This window comes from Tetrao urogallus, assembly GCF_951394365.1.
Source record: "Tetrao urogallus genome assembly, chromosome: 2".
NCBI classification, from domain to species: Eukaryota; Metazoa; Chordata; class Aves; order Galliformes; family Phasianidae; genus Tetrao; species Tetrao urogallus.
Genome location: NC_136814.1, coordinates 88,651,667 through 88,674,380, shown reverse-complemented (window position 1 = coordinate 88,674,380; position 22,714 = coordinate 88,651,667). Strand labels below are relative to the sequence as shown.

Genomic DNA, 22,714 nt, shown 5'->3' with positions numbered 1-22,714 from the left:
ATTGCACACTTTTCACTGCCTTTTTTTTTTTTTTTTTTTTTTTTTTGCCAATACATTTTTTACGTGCAGCATTTGGTTTTTTGGGAAAACTGGATTTGGTGCTCTGTTACATCCATTACACTTCCACATGCCTCCTCAAAGAATATGAAATACTCTTCAGCAATCACCTTGAAAACAGAACAATTTTTCACATAAGTACTTGTAAGTTTATGTAAGTAATTCTATAATAAGTTCTTCAATAAAAACAAGGAGGATCCTTGCAAGCTTTGCTCCTCAGCTATCTACTTCCCGACTTTCCCCATGCATATTGTTTTTCCAATGGATCTCTCATTTAAACTGACTCACTGGAATAATCCAAACCTAGTTTTTATCTAATAGGCTATCCTGCTGTTTTTCTCACTAACAGCTTTCAAAATCTTCCCCTACTAATCAGTATTACAATTCCAGAGAGCTTCACAGCAGGCATAGATGTTTCTCCTCTATGGCTACCTGTAAAAGCTGTAGGCTCATGATCAGCTGGTTTCCTTGTTCCATCAATCCAGCAAAGTGCTGCCTGTCATTACCAAACCTTCCACATGCTCCTTGCGCTGGAAATCTCTGCATGCACTTCTAGCGAACAAATGATACAGACCCAAGAAAAACTGGTGTCACAATAGATTTTTACACGGATCTTTCTCACTCTATGTGTATAAGGTGAAACAGACTCTGCAAATTTAAAAAAAAGCACAGCCATTTGTTTTCCATTAACCTTCTGTATGTCACTTGGCTGGCCACTTGCTTTGACAGACTGTTTTATCTCTGCTGTGCTATCAGTATAAAACATATCATAATAAAACAAGTTCAGCAAACATCAAGCATTCAGTGCCTGCAGGTGTCCTCCACAGTTCTGGAAAACAGTATTAATACAGTCTGCACAATGAACATATACTATCACTGAACAGTAGTGCACAGTCTCTAAAAAAGAAATCGCATAATAAGATCCTTGTTTGAATTTCATCATCTTCTCATGTTTTGTTGAGAAATGATATCTGTGGTCTGAAAACATCTCAAAAAACAGATCTCTTACACTGACCCATCACCCAGCTGAACATGAACAGACTCTTGGCTAATAGATAATGAAGCTGCAAGTGTGGTAAAACTGACACTCTTATGACTATAATCTCTTCTGATGCAGAATCTGCATGCATGTTTTCATACTATAGTAAATACAAAATAATGAAACTGTTTTTGTGTTTGCATATTAATTATGCATACTTCCTTGAAACCTGTAATTTAATTTGCTTATCTCCATCACTCATCTATATGCTCTGATTTTAAATTCCTACATCCACATTTTACCATTCTATTTGCATTGCTAATAGCTAGTCCTAAAAATTAGTCAGCTCCAGTTTCTTCAAAATTTTCCAAGTACATATTTCTGCATGGAGTTCATTTGTGAAGTATCAGTTTCCTTATGTCAGAACAGAAGATGTCTTAGAAGATGCATAGCCTTCAAACAGTAGAGCCTTTGAGCCCATACTTTGGAAGTAAGCACTAAGAAAGCATAACATGATTCTTAACAAAGAGCGGCTACTATATCTGGGATAGCAATGCTTACTTTGAAAGCTAAACCATTTGAACACATAATTTAATTTTATTTTGCAGCTAATTAAAAATAAATAAATAAATAAATAAATAAATAAATAAATTAAAAACCAAACACGCAACAGTGATCTATAAAAACATGTACCAAACTGATACATGTCTTTTCAACTATGAATGCAGTATTTTGAATTGAGTTTCAGTGAGGACAAAAATCATACTGACCAAGAGCAGAAGAATGAATAGCTGTCAGCATTTGCTTAGCGGTGACATACAGCAACTAAGCCTGCAGCACTTTTAAATACATTTGTTTGTTTGTTTGTTTGTTTTGGTCACTCTAAGTCAACTTTTGGACTTCGTTTTGTATTTCTAGGAAAATACATATTTTATATCTAAACAGACATGAAAACTGATCTCCCTCATGAAGGCCTATTGCCTTTATAAACTGGTATAAACTTCTTTAGAACAATAAATCTAAAGATTATTTCCAATGTCAAATATCAAAAAAAGCTTCAAAGCTCTAGAAATGGAGGGAACAGAGGCAACTTTGAAGTAAAGATGTGACAATAAATGAACAAAATTAATTTGATTAAAATTTTTTAACAGACATTAGAGGAACAGATATTTTAAGCGGTTACCTCTTAGAGATTACACATGCCACGTTAACAAGAAATAGACAATGTTTTTTTTCCTTTCTTTATCATATGGCATTCAATAATATTAAGTTAATAAAGGGCATCTTGCAATTTTAGTACAGGGACTAAAGCACACAGGAAAAAGTCAAAGCTGTTTCCAGAGAGGCCAAATAAATATTCACACAGAATCACAGAATTGTAGGGGTTGGAAGGGACCTCCAGGGATCGAGTCCAACCCCCCTGCCAAAGCAGGTTCCCTACACCAGGTCACACAAGTAGGCATCCAGGCAGGTCTTGAACATCTCCAGAGAAGGAGACTCCACCACCTCCCTGGGCAGCCTGTTCCAGTGCTCTATCACCTCACTGTAAAGAAGTTCTTGCGCACATTTATGCGGAACTTCCTATGCTGCAGTTTCTGGCCATTTCCCCTTGTCCTGTCTCCACTCACCACTGAAAAGAGTCCGGCCTCGCCATTCTGCCCCCCACACCTTAGATATTTATAGACCTGGATCAGGTCCCCTCTCAGTCTTCTCTTCCCAAGGCTGAACAGACCCAGTTCACTCAGCCTTTCCTCATAGGAGAGATGCTCCAGGCCCTTCACCATCTTTGTGGCCCTCCGCTGGACTCTTTCCAAGAGCCCAGAACTGGACACAGTACTCCAGATGAGGCCTCACCAGGGCAGAGTAGAGGGGGAGGATCACCTCCCTCGACCTGCTGGCCACGCTCTTTTTAATGCATCCCAGGATGCCATTGGCCCTCTTAACCACAAGGGCACACTGCTGGCTCATGGCCAATCTGTCGTCCACCAGGACACCCAGGTCCCTCTCTGCAGAGCTCCTCTCCAGCAGCTCATCCCCCAGCCTGTACTGGTGCATGCAATTATTCCTCCCCTGATGCAAGACTCCACATTTGCTTTTGTTAAACCTCATCCAGTTTCTTACTGCCCAGCTCTTCAGCCTGTCCAGGTCTTGCTGAATGGCAGAACAACCTTCAGGCGTGTCAGCCAATCCTCCCAACTTCGTATCATCAGCAAATTTGCTGAGGTGGCCACTATCCCCTCATCAAGGCCATTGATGAAGATGTTGAACAAGACCGGACCCAGCACAGACCCCTGAGGAACACCGCTGGTTACAGGCCTCCAACCAGACTCTGCACCACCAACAACGACCCTCTGTGCTCTGCCAGTCAGCCGGTTTTCAACCCACCTCACTGTCCACTCATTTATCCCACACTTCCTCAGCTTTGTTATAAGGATGTCGTGGGGGACAGTATCAAATGCCTTGCTGAAATCAAGGTAGACTACATCCACTGCTCTCCCCCTATCCACCCAGCCAGAGACAACATCATAGAAGGCTACCAGGTTGGTCAAGCACAACCTCCCCCTGGTGAACCCATGCTGACTACTCTTGATAACCTCCTTTTCTTCCAGTTGTCTGGAGATGACATCCAGCACAAGCTGTTCCATCACCTTTCCAAGGACAGAGGTGAGGCTGACTGGCCTATAATTGCCTGGATCTTCCTTCTCGCCCTTTCTGAAGACCAGAGTGACATTGGCTATCCTCCAGTCTTCAGGCACCTCCCCCGTCCTCCAAGACCTCTCAAAGATGACAGAAAGTGGTTCAGCAATCACCTCTGCCAGCTCCCTCAGCTCCCGTGGATGCATCCCATCGGGTCCCATGGATTTGTGAACATTGGTGTTGCCTAGGCGCTCCTGGACCACCTCTTCCCTGACAGAAGGGAGGTCTTCCATTCCCCAGACCCTCTCACTAGCCTCCAGTGTCTTGGATTCCCAAAGGGGAGCTTTTTCACTGAAGACAGAAGCAAAGAAGGCATTCAGTATCTCCGCCTTCTCAGCATCCCCCCTTACCAGAACACCCCCGCCACTTAGCAGGGAGCCACATTCTCCCTAGTCTTCCTTTTACTGTTAACGTACTTAAAAAAGCCTTTTTTATTATCCTTTATCCCCTTCACGAGATTTAATTCCAGGTGGGCTTTAGCCTTCCTCGTTGCATCCCTGCTGGCCCTGACAACATTCCTGTATTCTTCCCAAGTGGTCAGACCCTTTTTCCACATTTCATGGGCCTTCTTCTTTCCTTTGAGTTTGCGCATGAGCTCCTTGCTCATCCACACAGGTCTCCTGCCACCCTTTCCCAATTTCTTCCTCACAGGGACACACTGATCCTGAGCTTGGAAGAAGAGCTGCTTAAATGCTGACCAGCTCTCACTGGCTCCCTTACCTTCTAACACCCTAGCCCATGGGATAGCTCCAAGTAGGTCCCAGAGGAGATCAAAGTTGGCTCTCCTAAAGTCCAGGGTAGCAATCCTACTTTTTGCTTTACTTCTTCCACTTTCTATTCAGTATGTGAGAAGATGTACAATATTGATTTCATTATTATATTTTTAGTAGGATTAAAATTTTCCTTTTCTATCAGACAACAAATCTAAAATTGAGCAAATACGGGCCAGTGGTTAATAGTGTTATGTATTTTCTATTCCTAGACTCCAATGCTCACTCAATTTTTGAGGCAGAGAAAAACAGTACATTTGATGTTTATTTCTAAAAAGGAAGTTATTCAGAACCAATAGTCACATATGAAGCTTAGGCCAAAACAATCTTACTTTCAATAGAATACAGATTAATTCCTTCCTGCTTAATAAAAGAACATCTGCACAGATTTTACCACAGCTGAATAAAATGTAAATCAGTTAAACCAAAATTGTGTGAAAATAGTTTGATACACTCCTGTATTTGTTTAGATTTGAATAACTAATAAACTTACAAAATAAATGACTCTGATACTATAGTGATAAGAAGTTGGGAAATTGGAGTGTTACAATATTGAAATGGAGAAAAATTATGCACTGCAAAAGAATGAACAACAAGGGTAGAATAAGACAAATGAACAAATGTAGCCTATCTACAGCAGCCACGAGAGACACATGGATACAGAAAAATTATTACCTCAATCCGAATGTTCTATATTTAACTGACTTAATTTCCTAGGTGCTCACAATTTTTTTTTTTTTTAATAGCAGTAGGGAGAAGAGAAACACATGCAAAAAAAAGTGAAATGTAGTACCTACAGTATTAATCAGATACTGAAAGAAATACAAAATCAATTAAGAATTCATTGTAAATTTCAAATATCACCAGCTCACTGTGAAATAAATGAAGACAATAGCAAAAATTATTTCAATTGACAGATTTAAGAAACTCAATCTCCTTACTTTATCTGGGAGATCAAAAGATGAACTGTAAGGCTAAAAAAGATGGAAATTATAGGGCTAATAAAAGACTTATTCCTGGTGACTGGTAAAGGGAAACATTATTCCCATTTTTAAGAAAGGGAGAAATAAGATGACCTGAGGATTGACAGGCCGGTGAGCCTCACCTCTGTGCCTGGGAAGATCATGCAGCAGATCATCCTGGTTACCATGTTCAGGCACATATGAGATGAAGAGGTGATCCAAGACAGCCAGAACGGCTTCAGCAAGGGAATATCTTGCCTGACAAGGCTGGTGGCCTTCTATGATGGAGTGACAACACTGGTGGACGAGGAAAGGGCAACAGATGTCATCTACTTGGACTTCTGCAAAGCCTTTGACATGGTCCTTCACCACATCCTTCTCTCTAAATTGAAGAGGTATGGAATTAAAAGATAGACTGTTTGATGGATTAAGAACTGGTTGGCTGATGACAGCCAAAGGGTTGTGATCAATGGTTTTGTGTCAGGTTGAAGGCTGGTCACAAGCAGTGTCCCTCAAGGGTCAGTCTTGGGACTGGTGCTCTTCAATGTCTTCATCAATGATACAGATGATGGCTCCGAGTGCACCCTCAGAAAGTTTGCAGTTTACACCAAGCTGAGCGGAATGGTCGATGCATCTCCTATGAAGAAAGGTCGAGGGAACTGGACTTGTTTAGCTTGGAGAAGAGAAGGCTCTGGGGAGACCTCATTGTAGCCTTCCAATACTTGAAGGGAGTGTATAAACAGGAGGGGGAACAGTTGTTTACAAGAGCAGATAGTGATAGGACAAGGCGGAATGGTTTTAAACTGAGACAGGGGAGGTTTTAGTTAGATATTCGGAAAAAGTTTTTCACATAGAGGGTGGTGACACACTGGAAAAGGTTGCTCAAGGAGGTTGTGGATGCCCCTTCCCCCGAAGGCATTCAAGGCCAGGCTGGATGTGGCTCTGGCAGCCCAGTCTAGTGGCTATGGCAGGGAGGTTGAAACTACATGATCTTTGAGGTCCTTTTCAACCCAGGCCATTCTATGATCTGACTTTTTACTCTATTGAAGAAAAAGATAACATCTCCTACCAGACAGAGAAAGACCAAATAAGACTAGTACTAGTGAGAAGTCAGGCCTAAATTTTTAAGAGTGATAAGAGTTAATCAGAAAAAAAGAATGGTCAAGACAGATGATGGATTGATGGATATTTGTTGGTGTTCTCTATCAAGATTGGATTCATTTCCCATTAATAAGATTTAACAAAACACAAGTTATTGTTCCAGTACTACTTAGTAGGAAACAATGTTCAGTATCACTTAAGCAACAGGAAATAATAGTTTTAATCTACTTTTGCATTTTACTAATTTCTTCCATTAATTTCCTTTCCTAAATTTACTTTAAGTGACAATTTGCATAGAAAAATCTGATTAATGTACCCAGCATGCATCTATTGAGGAAGTACTGTGAATTATTGTAATGTACTTCAATCACAATTTTAAAGGTTTTAAACAATGTAGATGAAGGACAGATATCAACTTACATGAATTACAAAAATTCACTGAAAATGATTACTTTACCTAGCAGTTTATTTTACATCATTTGTTCGTGGTTTTCCAATAGTACAGCATTATTTCAGCAGTCTCTGTTATATTCTTATTTGACTTCAGAATTATCTCTTTGTTAAATTCTGCATTATTTAAAGTAGGCAAATACAACAAACAGATGACTTTTGGCACATAATGATCAAATGACATCATACCTTCTTGGATCTTTCTGACAGCCTGCCAAAAATAACATGCTTAATCTGAAATACTCTAGAAGTGAGATCTGTTTTATGCTATAAAAGTGGAACATATTCATTAATCAGTTTTACTATGGAAGCTTTCTTATTTTATTCTCTTCCTAGGAATTCTGAAATAACTAGGTAACTTAGAGTACTTCAAATTAACATGGAAAGAAGTATAATAAGTATACGATGAAAATGTAAGCTAGAAAGATTTTTGTTACAGAACAAACTGATGAGCTTGGTATCATTTTAAATCCAATTGGTAAATCCAACGTAACTTTCTATGAGGATTATAACTTGTTAGAGATGGATGTGATCCACCTGTCTAAAAGAAGCAGGGCAGTCTAAGGCTAGTGAGGCAGGCTTTAAACTGAAAGAGTTGGGGGACGTGGTACAAAATAGCAATGTTCACATCATTGCAAGTGGCTGGGGAGTAACCTAGGAAAATCGGAACAATGACAAATGCTCCTTAGCTACCTCCCACGACATAAGCTGAAAGGCCAAACACCTCCACAGTGTGTGTAACTATGGAGGATCTGGTATCCCTCCCTTTTCTTCTCTGAAGTACCTGCATATCAATGTTTGCAGTATAGGAATAAGCTGGATGAACTACACTTCTGCATGCAGCCACAGGGCCATGATCTCACTGTAATTGTGGAGATGCAGTTGGACAGCTCACATAACTGGAATGCTGTCATGGATGGATATGTACTTAGGAAAGACAGGCAGCAGAGTAAGGTGGTGGAGTTTCTCTTTACGTGAGAGGGCAACTGGAATGTATCAAGCTCTGTCTAGAAATTAACGAGGAATGAGTTGAGAGCCTATGGGTGAGAATTAACAGGCAGGCTTATATAGGTAACATCACTGTGGGTGCTTAATACAGGCTGCCTGATCAGGAGGAAGCTGATGAAATCTTTCATAGACAGCTGAAAGTAGCTTCACAATCACAATCACTGTCTTTCATGGAACCTGATTCTCATCTTTTTAAAGAAGAAAGACCTATAGGTTAAATGCATTTATCTGCTTTACATGTATATACTATATAGTAACGAGAACGTACAATTGCAGCAGTGAATTTGTCATTTCTAACACATGATGCAGGCCCTACAATTCCAGAAAAAAGAGAAGTTCTAAATTCAGATTCTTTGATGGTGTGGAGGGTAAGATCAAATTTAAAAGTACAGATAAATTAAATAGCTTAATGGTTTTCTGAGTTATAGAGCTCCTCTGTTTTCAATATAACTATACTGTCACTGATCTTGAATGATGATTTATGAAGTATAAAATTCAATAACGATTCCATTCTAAAAAATTGCATTTTAACCACTGTGTAGGTGAACATAAACAGCAACTGACAGCAACAATGACATTTACTTATATTCCTTTAAAGTTGTGTATGCAACATTATGTAGGAACCTGAAATACAATTTGTGCTGTGCAAGGGAGGAGCTAAATTTCCAAATGATGAATGTAACTTCTGGATAAGAGTTTTATTTTGTGTAATTAGGGAAGACAGCACTTAGATGGCGACATGCCTTGTATATAATTTACTTGGAAATCAATTGTAAGGTGCATTCCAACCACATTTTTAAAGCAAAGACCAAACTGAATGGAAAACAATTCATTATAGAAAATGAGATCAAGCCAGTACTTAAGTAAACTGCAATGTGACACACAGGTGCCAGATCACAAAACAGAAACAGTTGTTCAGCATAAGAGTAGTGGTAACACCAGTCAGCCCTTTACTACCCCTCATACTTAAAGAGAAATTTCTACCACCACTGTTTTAGCAATGTTTAAAGGTAAAGGAATTTTTCTGCTACAGATTTTGTATTTCCTACCTTGAAACTGAGCATTAAATCCCTTTCGTCGGTGGTTGCTGTCAGATGTAAAATGGAGTCGTAACCAGTTCTTACTGCTGATAACAGGAGAAGGTAGATTCATGCCAGTCAGCCTGGAAAAATAAAAAAGACTCTAATGTCAAGGGTACCAAAATCACATCACAAAATCACCTACTTTACAGACAATAAAGAAAACAAGAAAAAAACTCAAGACATACTGCTGTTCCATTTACTTTCCTTAATTTGAAAGTGCAAGAAAGAATTAAAATAACTGCAATCTGTGGGTTTCGGAGTTTATTTTGTCAACTCACAATTATCCTTCTCTTTTACCCTCTTTTACCTATTTTCCCCATTCCCCCATACTCAGCCCAAAAGTAATGTACACTTGGAAATTTGTTACTTGTTCCAAAAAACAACAAAACAATAAATAAAATAATGAATTGAATTAAGTGCAAACAAAATAAAATGAAATTTGAAAAGAAGTTCTATAAGAGCTACATTACATTTAAAAGATAATACAGGAAAGCTTCCAGAAAGGCTTAATCTTCATTACTTTGAAATAATTCAGTTATTTCTATGTTCATCTAACCACAATCATTTTTTTAATTATTTTCTTGTTTTGGATATATTACAGAACATCTTCTGAGCTTTTATATCAAGTCTCTGAGTCAGAAGGTGAAGAGAAAAAAACAGGATTCTATTCCTCAATTTGGAACTACCTTCCATTTTGAGATCCTTTCTTCTAAAATATTTAAAAGAGCAGCCATGCTGGTAATTATCAAAATGAGAACTTTCAGTGATCCTCCCTTGCTTCTATAGTTCTAAAGCAGTCTCATGCATAGGTGATCTAACAGACTAGTGTATTAAAAAAAATGTGTTACATTCTCTCTCTTTCTGCATATCCTCCATCCTTTGCTTTAATATTGCCCTTCCTCACTGGTATCAACTTTGATTCTTGCTGAACATTTTTGTGATCTCTAAAGTAGCAGATTCTTATCTCATAGATAAGAACTAAGCAGTTTCACAGAAAATGTTTAAATTGTGTCTTCTTCATATGAAATAACAGAATATTTGTAATAGCTAATGTCTGCTAGGGTTCAGAATTGGAGAGAGTGAGCAGATGAGAACAAGATGTTTCTCATTCTGGCATTTAAAATAATTAGGTCATGCATTAATTTTCTCTTTTTATTTTCCACCTGTTTTTATAGCAATATGTACATGGTTGTTTATTTTGGTTGCTGTGAATGAATCCTTTCTATTTTACCTTAGCATTATTTGGTGGTAAGATTGAAATCAAATGAGCACATACATTTTTGGGTAAAACACTTTTATTTGTTAGGAGCACGTTAGCAAGGCATAAAGTTCCCCAAGCTATTCTTCTGAGAATTTTTCAGGATGACAGGATATGCTCCTGGAAAGACGAATGAGACTGGCAGCTACTTTTAGACAAATGAAGAAAACCACTGATTGAATAATCCATATGGTTCTTGTCATACCAGAAAATTCTGATAAATACCGAGGACCAGAAGAGTTTGCCACAGAACTTTGGATCAATATATTTTGTCAACTTTGGCCTGAGAACATATGCTTGAATGAAATCAAGCATTCGTGAGTATAAAAAAGATGAAATAAAGTAAACCAAACACTGACAAGTCATAAGATAAGCCCAAAATGAAAGTCTTAACCAGAGTTTGACAGTTTAAAAGATTCAGAGTCTTTCCACTGAGTATATAAGGCAGCTACATCTATAATTATTCAGTTTTCCTACAGAATATTTCCTACATCTTGAGAGGAAAATGCTTAAACATTACCAGATAACAGCATGCTGTGATAGTTCCTCTTCATGATGAAATACTCATACACTCAGTTAAAGTCTGTGTTCCCCAATCATACCATACAGAGTCACCATGACAACATTACATTCATTACACTCATTAATAACATCACTGCATTATATCCAAACAGTTCCCATAAAATGTTTTGGATATGTTTCAATATTGCTTTGGACTGTTGGACTGGATGATCTTGGAGGTCCTTTCCAACTTTGGCAATTCTACGATTCAATGAAACTTATGTGGAAATTTGGTATGATATCCCATAATTAATTCACATAGAAGTCTCCCGAGACAAACTTTAAGTTGCCTGAGCAAAATTTTATATTCATGCTCAGAATCACTTATGTCTGGTGAAACAAGGAGAAAAAGATGGATTTAACCTTATCTAATGTCAGCTGTTCACAGTCCTGCATTCTACACATGGTCTAAGATCCTGCATAGTCAAGAGAGTGGAATAAATATTTTGGGAGTGCACATTACATGAAGAATTTTTAACTTCCACATTAATTTGAGACTAATCTCACCTTAGAAATATGAGTAGAATGACTGAGCAACATCTGAGCCTCATGTGAAGCATATTAATTCTGTTATAACCCAGCTCACGTGACATGCCAAAACAGAATTTTATTCTTTGAAGGTAGTCTTCTCAGTTTCTATTTACTCTAATACCAGGCTGCCCAAAGCCCTATCCAGCCTGGCCTGTAAGATTTCATTGGGCGATCTGTTCCAGTGTTTCACCACCCTCACAGTAAAGAATTTCTTCCTTGGGCCTAGCTGAAATTACATTTTAATGCCATTTCCCCTCATCCCGTTGCTACCTACAAAATAAGTCTTTCTTTTTGTACTTCACAATACCTCACAGCGGGTATTATGCCTGAACATATTTCATGTTTGGCTGCAGGCTAAAGCCAAAGGCATTTATTTTTTAATTTTTATCTATTGTTTGGAAAAACAGCTCTCTTAAGAACACTTCAGTTTATTAATTCAATAGTATTAGCAAATATTTTTCTTTGTTATTGATCTGATACTTGACCAACATAACTGGAACAATGTTCCATGGTACTCTGTATAGCATATACTTCCTCTGAAATATTATAACTGCTTTCAAGCTGATGAATAAAAGAATAATCCCTTGTATGTCTAGGCTTTTGCTTATACATGGCTTTCATTGTCCAGCAAGAGAAGAACATTAAGTTTTAGGACACAGCAATCAATTAGATTTTATTGTTCAAATCTGTGATATTCATCCCAGGTCCTAAATACTGCAGGCCATTCTCCTATAGCTTTGCAAAGAATTCTTACATCCAGGTCCAGAGAAGATGTATTCAGTCCTAAAGTTAATATGACAGCTGTCCTGAAGGTAAATTAACATTTAAAAAAGTTCACAATTAAACAAAGAAAACTAAATAGTTGGCTTTTTTGTTGCAACTAATATGCAGTAATTGAGCACTTGGGAAATAAATATTTTGCCTTAATAATTCTTCCCTATTTACTGTAATTATTAATAGCTGAAATGATAAAATGTTAATCTTATAGCACAGAATATTCTATTTAGGGATGCTGCAGCTACTGTGTTTTTACTGCCATAGCCCATATGAGTACTTTTCATTCACATTCTGAAAACAGCAGAATTTTTAGTTCTCTTCATGGCTGTTCATTCCTGAACAAATTCCCTAGCAAATAAATAAGAGAGAAATTTCTATTTCATCAATAACTTCTAATATCTACTCATCTGATGTCATCCAATTATTTGTGCAGAGGTTTTTTTTTTTGTTTCTTAAGCCTTCAGTTACCATTTCCTAGTACAGGACTAAAATCTAACAAGATAAATTGAAAAAGCAGATGTCTAAAACAATGTTCAGTAACCACTAATCTTACTATGAAATATTTATTATCTGCCATAGTCACTGTGATTTTTCATGCAGAAGCTAGTTTCCCAGAGCTGTTCCTTTTTACTCACAATAGCTAAGGATTAAAAAAAAAAAAAAAAAAATTGTTTAAATTATATTATATAATATCTATTGCAACTAGAATGAACATTTTTTAAGTACATTAGGGATCTACACCTGCACTGAAAAAGTCTGTTCTTTAATACCTTGAAAGACAAATTTATGACAAATAAGATTATATTCTCAGCATAGATTACGGCAATGAAAACCAGTGTCAGTGGGTACATTAAGTTTGTGGTAATTAAGTCCTTTCATTTGTAGTTGCCTCTGTAAGGTTTTCAAAACAAGCTAGAATGAACATATAAATATAATGAACTGAAACATGTTTTTCAGTTCAGTGTAACCAGTTTCACTAATAACATTCTTCCATTATGTATTTTACATTGGATGACTTGTTTCTTTTTCTTAAATGAAAGATTTTAGGTGTCCCATTTGTATTTGTTACAAATAATTAAAGCAAAAAAAAAAAAAAAAAAATTATTAAAAAATGTCACTGAAAGGAGTATTTCATAAAATGAGCTCTTTCTTGAATTTTCATTTGCAGAACTCATTTTGGCTCTTCTGACTGAAAAAAAAAATTCCCACATCTCTCCATACTTAAAAAATTCAGTTCATATAAGGGGGCATTTAGCCCCCTAAAGGACAACTTTTAGAATATGCTTCTATATTGTACCTTACTATTGCAAATTAGTTTTGGATCTATCTAACAGACATACAATCTGTTTGATATTAAAACATGAAATAAAACATCTTGTTTCTCTATCTTCCTTTACAATCCTTTATTATTGCTTTCTCCGACCATAAACTGATGAAATACTGTTATCTTACCATATAGACAAACGGTACCCAATAAAATAACTCACTGGTTACCATGCATAGACTAAAGAAGTAATAGGTAGCAGTTACAGTTTTTCAAGGATACAATTGTGTATTTTTCAGAAAATAAGTTACTTATATTTCATCTTGTAACTTTATGAAACTCTGTTTATGTTTTCCATAATAGTACTTCATAAAATACATGTATTTTAAACAATAGATTCAGATGCCCCAGATTTGTTGAACTTGTTAAGATTCTATGAAAGAAAATAATACTTATCAAAATAGAGGATAAATGTCAAATATTACACCACCTATTACCATCTGTGTTATAAGAACTCCAAACTGGAACACTTTCCATTATAATCTAGCTCCCACCTATTTTGGGAAATATAATATATGCTTATGTGTATATATTTACAAAATTCTACCATCTTCTCTCATTTTTGACAGCACGTGAAGAAATTCTTTCCAATCTAAAATAAGGCAGCAGCTTGCCTATTGCTCACAGAGATTATAAAGCCATAAAACCCAGCTGTGCTCAGTGATCCTCTGACACCTCTAGCCTAAATCAGGTCAGACAGATTTGTGCAAAAAGTACATGTACAGCCACTTTTTATACATGAAAACTAGATTGTATATAAAAGTGGCTTTATACTTCTTCAGGAGGTAATGCAATCCTATGAGTAAACTATCACAGTGTAAGAGCCTAACTGACAGCTGTAACTAAGCATTATGTTTGTGAGAATCCTTCTTTGTTTTTTGGCTCAAAGCTTGCTTCCTGAGGTATTTCTTGTGATAAGACTCTGACTGATTTATTGAGGAGGCAAATGATGGGTGCTACCATGTGACAATCAACATCACTTTGTGGACATTTGAAAGCACCTTCCTCCAGAGCTGCTTGCCTCCAGAAGAGAGTGCTCAGGAGTGTTTACTGGCAGAAGATCTGGCCTGTGACTAAATAGCTCCAGATTGGTATGGGGAATGATACCGTCCATACCATCAAGTGAAAAACAGGATGCAGGTGGGCATCCCTGCTCCCTCTGATCTGCTTGCAAGGCCTGGAAGATGGGAAATTCTGGAAGTTCAGTTCCTGCTGAGATCCCAGAGCCAGAAGCTGCTACTCCAAGGAGAGCTGACTCAACCAGTTTGGACTTATAATATATATACTATATAGTATAGTATATGGTAGTATATATACTACCATTGAAAAGTGGCCATCATCACCGTGATCACTGTTGTCATCAATAAAATCACAGAATCATAGGGGTTGGAAGGGACTTCAGAGATCATTGAGTCCAACCCCCCTGCCAAAGCAGGCTCCCTACACCAGGTCGCACAAGTAGGTGTCCAGGTGGGTCTTGAACATCTCCAGAGAAGGAGACTCCACCACCTCCCTGGGCAGCCTGTTCCAGTGCTCCGTCACCCTCACAGTAAAGAAGCTCTTGCTCACATTTGTGCGGAACTTCCTATGCTTCAGTTTCTGGCCGTTTCCCCTTCTCCTGTCTCCACACACTGCTAAAAACAGTTCGGCCTCACCACTCTGCCCCCCACACCTTAGATATTTATAGACCTGGATCAGGTAACAGAACAACAAAGCCCAATGACCCACCACTACTGAAGATCAATGACTGAACTATGAACCACGCTGGATCCATGGTGGTGACTATCTCCCTCTTGCTTCCTATAAAGACTCCTTGCTTCTTTCCTATCGTTTCTATCGCCCTTCTTCCCTTCCCCATCACCCTAATTCATAATAGTGTCCATCCTCCCCTTCTCCATCTCCCCGATTAAGATCTCTAATAAACTCGTCAGACCAACATTTGAACCATTGTTTCTTAATCTCATGCCAGCTATACAGATATTAAAAAGAACATCGTCTCCCTCCTATAAATTGGAGCTAAACAATGTTCAACAGGACTGGTCTACAGCACAGAACAACTTCAGTCTCAGTCATTACACCACTCAAAACATGAAGCAATCTTTTTAAATTACATTATCTCATATTTTTGTGTTACACCTTATCCTATGAACACTCAAAACCTTTTGAGTATGGGGACTATCTATATACACCACAAATTTCTGCATCTCTGCGTTTCTGCATCTGTGTATTCCAATCTCCCATATTTACATTCATCAATCCAGATCATAATTAAAGTAATCCACTCTTACCAGACAGCAGTCTCTAGACAGCAGTATTCAGACTGACATATTTATCCCACATCATTAATCCAATTTATGCCTAATATAGCATGGCTACTTATAACAGTGTTAAAAGGAATTGGCTCCTATTAACCAAGACTCTCTTCCAACTCTCCCTCATGTCAAATTGCTCTAAGTACTGTCAACTGAGAAGGGCTTAAACAAAAACTTTGGAAGAAAAGGTAGCATGACTGACTAACATGCATAACTGATTAATTAAAAAAAATAATTAAAAACATTACATGAAACTGAAAAAACATACTAAACATTATCTGGTAGCATTATATATCTATACAATCAATTTTTCTTTTTGGTATTAAAAATAATTTCCCTTTTGTCTACATTCTTCTGGATGGGAAATTCAGTCTGGTTTTATGATACAAAGATGATACAAAGAATGCCCATACTGTCAGTTATTTACAATCATGTATATTGTCTCTGAATATGTTTTCACACAGTAGAAATCAAACTCATAATGTACAATAGAAGCTCAACCCTAATGTAAATAACAGTATATTTCTAGTTGCATATTTATGTTTGATTTGTGAAAGTTAAGAAACATTCCAAATTGACTGAAAACTGCAGAAAACTTCAGCTGAGGTGCTTTGGTTTTGTGTTTGTTTTGTTCTTATGGACTGATTTTAACAACACAAGATTCAGTTCTAAAAATCTCTGATCTATACTGAATTCATATTGAAATCTACAGGAAGTCCAAGTGCAGTGAGTTTTAAACATTAGTTCTACCTGGTATTAGAAATTTCTTCATATTTATAAACAGGACTATAAAACAATTCTGTTTGAAAACATCAAAAATAGAATTCCAATGATATTATTAAAAATATTTCTAATTGTTCACTGTATAACGTGATATAGTTGCTGAAATGTGAAATCTTATTATCTTTGAAAGCCGTATCATTTAATATCTTCACGTGGACATCATTTCAGAAGTTGAGTAATTACATTTCATAATTCCAGTGTAATCAGCAAATACAATACTTAGATAAAACATTAGCATGACTGTACCTAAGCAAGGATAATATTTAAACAGGTAAACAGTCTTCTTACTCAGTATATTCAGAAGATAAAACTGAAAAACAAAGAAAGCCAACTCACCATACAGGTATAGCCCTAAGCATATGTTCAAGCCATATTCTTCTTATTTCTATAAAGTAATTTTTCGCTAGGAATGGAAGATTTGTATAGATCAGTCACTTCCCTCCCCCAAGCATATTGAGCACTGAATTAAACAAAAAACAATGTACTTACTCATTTCAGATGGTATGCACTGCAGTGATATTCTCAAGTGGTAAAATCAGCCTTGTTTAGTTTTGTTGATACCTGGCTTAACCTTTACACATAAAGCTTCTCCTGCCAGTTCTAAAGCTAGCCTTGGCATAGATCTAAGGCAAATATTTACACTCTTAGTACATCTTGTTAAATTTGTCAAGTTGACTTATCTACATTTTTGACACATTTTCCTTACATTGACTACATTATTTTGTATAATTCTATAATTAAGAATAATTCTTATTATAATTCTTATAATATAATTCTATAGTTAAGTACTTATTAATAAAATCAAGAAGACTCTCCAAGCAAGCATAGTCATACACAGCCTGTTGTGTATAGATGCGATATACAATATCAGATAAAATTGGGCTACAAATACACTTTTGTGGTAGATACATCCCTTCTAAGCTCTACATGTGGTGTATTTCCAGTTAAAAATTAGTTTCCAAACAGATGGTATGGGTGGTTCTCATTATATATAAATTAAAATACTATTAATTTCAGGTAGTCTACAGTTATTGCCAACATAAAAATAAGTTTTGTGATAGTTCTCTTGAGTGAATAGTGCAATGAGGACAGAAAAGTTTTCTGTTCAATAGAGTGCAAGCACATAATAGCTGTTTATAATAATGCATAATACAAAAGGATATTTAATTTGAAATTTGAGCTCAAAATTCGCTCATTATTTCTAGAACATAAATCTATCCTTTATATAGTTTATATAGTTTATATAGTTTATATAGTTTATATAGTTTATATAGTTTATATAGTTATAAAGTTTATCAGTGACATTAAAATGCAACACTACCAGAAGGTGGTATCTCTCTTCCATCTCTGTTCTTATGCGTATTATTATTTAAAATTTTATTCAACTGAATGTAATATTGGGCGTCTTTTGTGCTTGGTTGGTTTTTTTTTTTTTTTGTGATCCAGTCTTCATCTGTGCTAAGTGAGCACAGAGTTTGATAAGTTATGTTGTCTGAATCAAGCCTTCTCCCAAGGTTTTTTTTTTTTGTATGGATAATTTAGAGTTACTATTTAAATTTGGTCTTATCTCTTTTTAACAGCCAAATGTCTGCCGGCTAGAAAGAAAGTGTCAGCAACAATAAACAATGTGATGTATTTTTGACATGCCTAAGAGGCAAAACACTTCAGGTAGCAAATGAATAACTTAGCTATTTTTAATTGCTGACATGATGGGTAATCAATGTTCTATCAAATTTTTCAAGTATTTTGAAGTTGCCTGTACTGTTTTATTAAGTTTCTTGCTTACACTGCACATGCTATGCCCAGTCAATCTACATTTTTAATATAACAATTAAAACAAATTCTAAGAAAAAAAAATACAGAAACCATTAAAGACTTGCAAAGAGTGGGAAAATACCAAAAATGGTGATTCATACAATAAAAACAATTGATAGGTTACACTTATTTCATACTTGATTGTACCTTTTGCAATATCATCCTATATTAAATAAAAAAAGAAGAGTTTTAATCCCAAGATTACTTATCATAGGGTTTTTTGTTTGTTTGTTTTCTGCATGCAATATCCATTTTCCATTCTCCTGAAAGAAATCACCATATTTGACCAGAATTTAGTGTGGGTTATTTCAAAATATCATTAGATGCCAAGAAAAGAAAATTGTTGAAACCTAGAAGCCAAAATAAAGGCAGCCAGGATGCAGTCCTTCAGCATAAGCATCAATGTCAGATATGAATATATTTTCATACTTCTGTGATGGCCCCTTTTCTTTATCATGGTAATCCTTTAGTCAGATACAATTACAAAGATGAAATAACAACAACAAATTATTCATTAAATAGTGCTTGTGATTAGTGGGATTCACCAAGTATGCATAGAGGATTCCCTTAGATAAATTTTCATTCACTGCAATTAATTTCTGAAGTAGTTCACACTGTGTTTTTGTACTAATTTCTTTTCACCTTAAAGTTTCAAGTTCTTGATAAGGTGTTGAGAGTATCTTATATTTAACTGAAGTACTATTACATGGACTGTACCAGTCCAACTTAACTCCAGATACACTGCTGTTGAAAGCTCTGCATCACTGTGCTGTCCTATCACAAGAACGATTGTTTCCCAATCACTGAATATTTATTTCTCCATCACTGCAAGACTGATTAGCATCATTATTTTTCAATCTAATCTTTACTGAATAAATTCCATATAGATCAATTAAATATAATGCAAGTTCAATGTTTTGTCTGACTAACTGAAGTATTTTAGCATTACTTGAGTCCATTTATTGTAGACATTTCTTCTTGGAAACAACTATATTTCAATTCTCAGCAAGATCAACGAGTTAAGACTTTATTCTACAATGGAATATATTTTCTGTGGTTCGTTAGATTAAAGCTTGTAAAAGATTACAACACTTCAAGAGGCCTCATGATATTTAATTATCTACTTTAAGTACATTTTACAAAACCCTGCTGAAACACCAGTTAAGTGTGGATTTGTTATCTTTTATGACTGTAAATTACATCCCAAAGCTGGTATCAGGCTACTACCCTCTTAAGTAAATTTCTTTAGTAATACTGAATTGCAGTGGTAATGAACACTAACAAAATACCATTATCAGGTTTCCAAATCCTAAAATGCCTTTAAAAATTCACTGATATTTAGCTTATAATGAATCATTTCCCAGATGCTAAGGATAATGATAAAGCACCTTATCCATTACCAATCATCCACCAACCATCTGAGATGATGTGAGAAAGAATACAGAATCATGACAGAAACATTGAATCTTGGGAGTTGGAAGGGATCTTTAAAGGTCGTCTAGTCTTTCCTGCAATGAACAGGGACACCTATATCTAGATCAGGTTGCTCAAAGCCCTGTCCAGCCCTGTCCACCCATATTTGAAAGTCTGCAAAGGACAGCACTTTCACTATCTCTCTGGGCAACCTGTTCCAGTCCCTCACTATAATTAATATAAAAAACTTCTTCCTTATATCCAATCTGTATCTCCCCTCATTTAGTTTGAAATCATTTCACCTTGCCCTGCCACAACAGACCATGTAAGTCTGTTCCCTTCCTTTCTATAGCCTCCTTTATATACTGAAAAGCCACTATTAGGTCACCACAGAGCTTTCTCTTCTTCAGGTTGAACAGCCCCAGCTCTCTCAGCCTATCCTCATAGGAGAGGTGTTCCATGCATTGGATAATTTTGGGGCCTTACATCAGATGCACTGTAACAGGTCCATGTTCCTCCTGTACTGAGGACTCCACATCTGGACACAGTACTCCAGGAGAGGTCTCACCAGCTTGAAGTAGAGGGGCAGGATCATCTCCCTTGACCTGTTGGCCACGTTTCTTTTGATGCAGCCCAGTATACAGTTGGTCTTTTGGGCTGTAAAGGCACACTGCTGGCTCATGTCCAGCTTATATCCACCAGTATTCAGCACTCTATCCTTACATCTCCCAGCTCGTACTGATATGAGGGGTTCCCACAACCCAGGTGCAAGACCTAGCACTCGGCTTTGTTAAACCTCATGAGGTTCACCTGGGCCCACTGCTCAGGGAGACCTAGACAGGCTTGAATGGCATCCCATCCCTCAGGCATGTCAACTGCACCACACAGCTTGCCATCATCTTCAAACATGCTGAGGGTGCACTCTATCTTGCTACTGATGGCACTGATCACATTCAAGAGCTTCCAAAACAGAGAAAATATGGAGCTTTTGCAGATGACCCAGAAGAGGGTGAGAAGGATGATCCAAATGCTGGATCCTCATTCTCTCCTATGAAGATGGATGAAAGAACTAACTTGTTCAGCCTGGAAGAGAAAGCTACAGGCAGCCTTCCAATATACAAAGGGAGACTATAAACATGAGAGGATAGACAGTAATAAGGCAAGAAGGAATAGTTTTAAACTAAAGAGGGGAGATAAAGATTAGATGTCAGGTGAACTTTTTTTTGTTTGTTTGTTTGTTTGTTTGTTTTTGTTTTGTTTTTTTTACTGAGGGAGTGGTGAGGTGCTGGAGCAGGCTGCCCAGAGAGGCTGTAGATGCCCTATCTCTGGAGGTGTTTAAGGCTAGTCTGGATGGGGTTTGTGGCAAACTTATCTAGTACTTAATCTAGCAGTTGGTAGCCCTGCCTGTGGCACGGGGCGTGGAACCTGATGACAGTTGAGGTCCCTTCCAACCCAAACCATTCTATGTTTCTATGGCAACACTGCCTCAATGGAAGGAAAAGACATGTATGTTCAGAGTTGAAAACTGATTTGCAAGGACTTAATCAAAACCGTTTGTATTTCTCCTGTTAATGGTTTACTACTTTATCTAGATTCATAGAATCATAGGATTTGGAAGGGACCTTAAGAGATCTAGTCCAACCTCCCCGTTAAAGCAGATTCTAATATGTGACAAACAACTGAAGTAAACAAAATACCTTTCCTGATTCACTCATTTTAATGAAGAACAGATCAATACATTCACATACAATGTTGTCTTACAATATAACTTCCACTATATTTTGCTACAATCATTTTTGAAATAATCAATTACATAGGTTTGTTCTGAAAGTAATGCCTCTTATTTATTTCCATGAAAGCAAAAACAAGGAGCACAGTCACACTATATGACAGATCAAATTCTCAGCTACAAAACACTTTTTTTTTTTCTCCAATGCAATTACCACTGTGACCTGTGCATTTTCCACCAGCAATAAAGAGCCTGCATGTTGCATTCTAGAACCTGCACCAGCAGAGGTGACACACTGTAGTCACTACTGAAACTCATCACCTCCAACCTCACTGAGCTAACATACAGTGTTCAGTCTCCATAGGTGTTCAGCAAGCATCAGTGAATGTCAATAGGTGCTGTTATTTTGCATGTAGTCAGTTCTATCCCTTTGTTTCATATGCGCTTTCATGTCAGGCACCATTTTGTCAGGCTGCCCCACTACTGATGTCTGTTGCACAGATGTAAAAAATGTAATGGAATATTAGTGGGAAGATTTAACTTCTACTGCCATAACACCAATGTCCACATCTGACTTCATGGGCTGACATTTAAAAAAAAAAAAAAAAAAAAAAAAAGTAGGAAGAATTATTTTTGAATAAGCTTTCGTAACTGTAAAAGGAATAACAAATACTTAACTTTTTCCCGAATGCTTATTAAACTAAATATCACTTAGTGAATAAGAACCAAAAAAGAAACAAAGACCTATATGACGCTCACACAATATTTTAAAGAACTCAAACAAACGCACAGACACATTAATGAGATGATCTTTAGGTATGAAAAAAACCAGTAGTGCGGATCTTTACTAAGCTCTAATTGGGTAGTTTCTAAGAACCAATACTACAAAGGCTGCATTTTTTTTTATATGCAGTTTTGTAATTGGCTATAGTTTTGTCATATTCTTTAGCTAATTAGGAAGCAGAACTGTGATCCAAGAGAGAATGTGCACAAAAAGTGTCTACCTAGAGATACCAGACATGTAAAAAAACATAAAATTCCCTATAAGTGAGGAGTTTTAGAGGAGAAACTGCCTGTAATGAGTGAACATGCCAAAACCATAGAA

The 22,714-nt window shown here is 36.8% G+C and overlaps 1 protein-coding gene across 1 annotated transcript in view; it reads right to left on the bottom strand.

Moving 5' to 3' along the window:
* The window catches only part of CSMD1 (CUB and Sushi multiple domains 1), a gene marked incomplete at both ends in the record, with an annotated part of 996,476 nt that overhangs the window by 346,559 nt on the left and 627,203 nt on the right, over positions 1–22,714 (bottom strand). Inside the window, one exon of the mRNA XM_079550635.1 lies at positions 9,074–9,186. Coding sequence (XP_079406761.1) covers positions 9,074–9,186 — 113 coding nt within the window. The remainder of the gene's footprint in view (positions 1–9,073; positions 9,187–22,714) is intronic.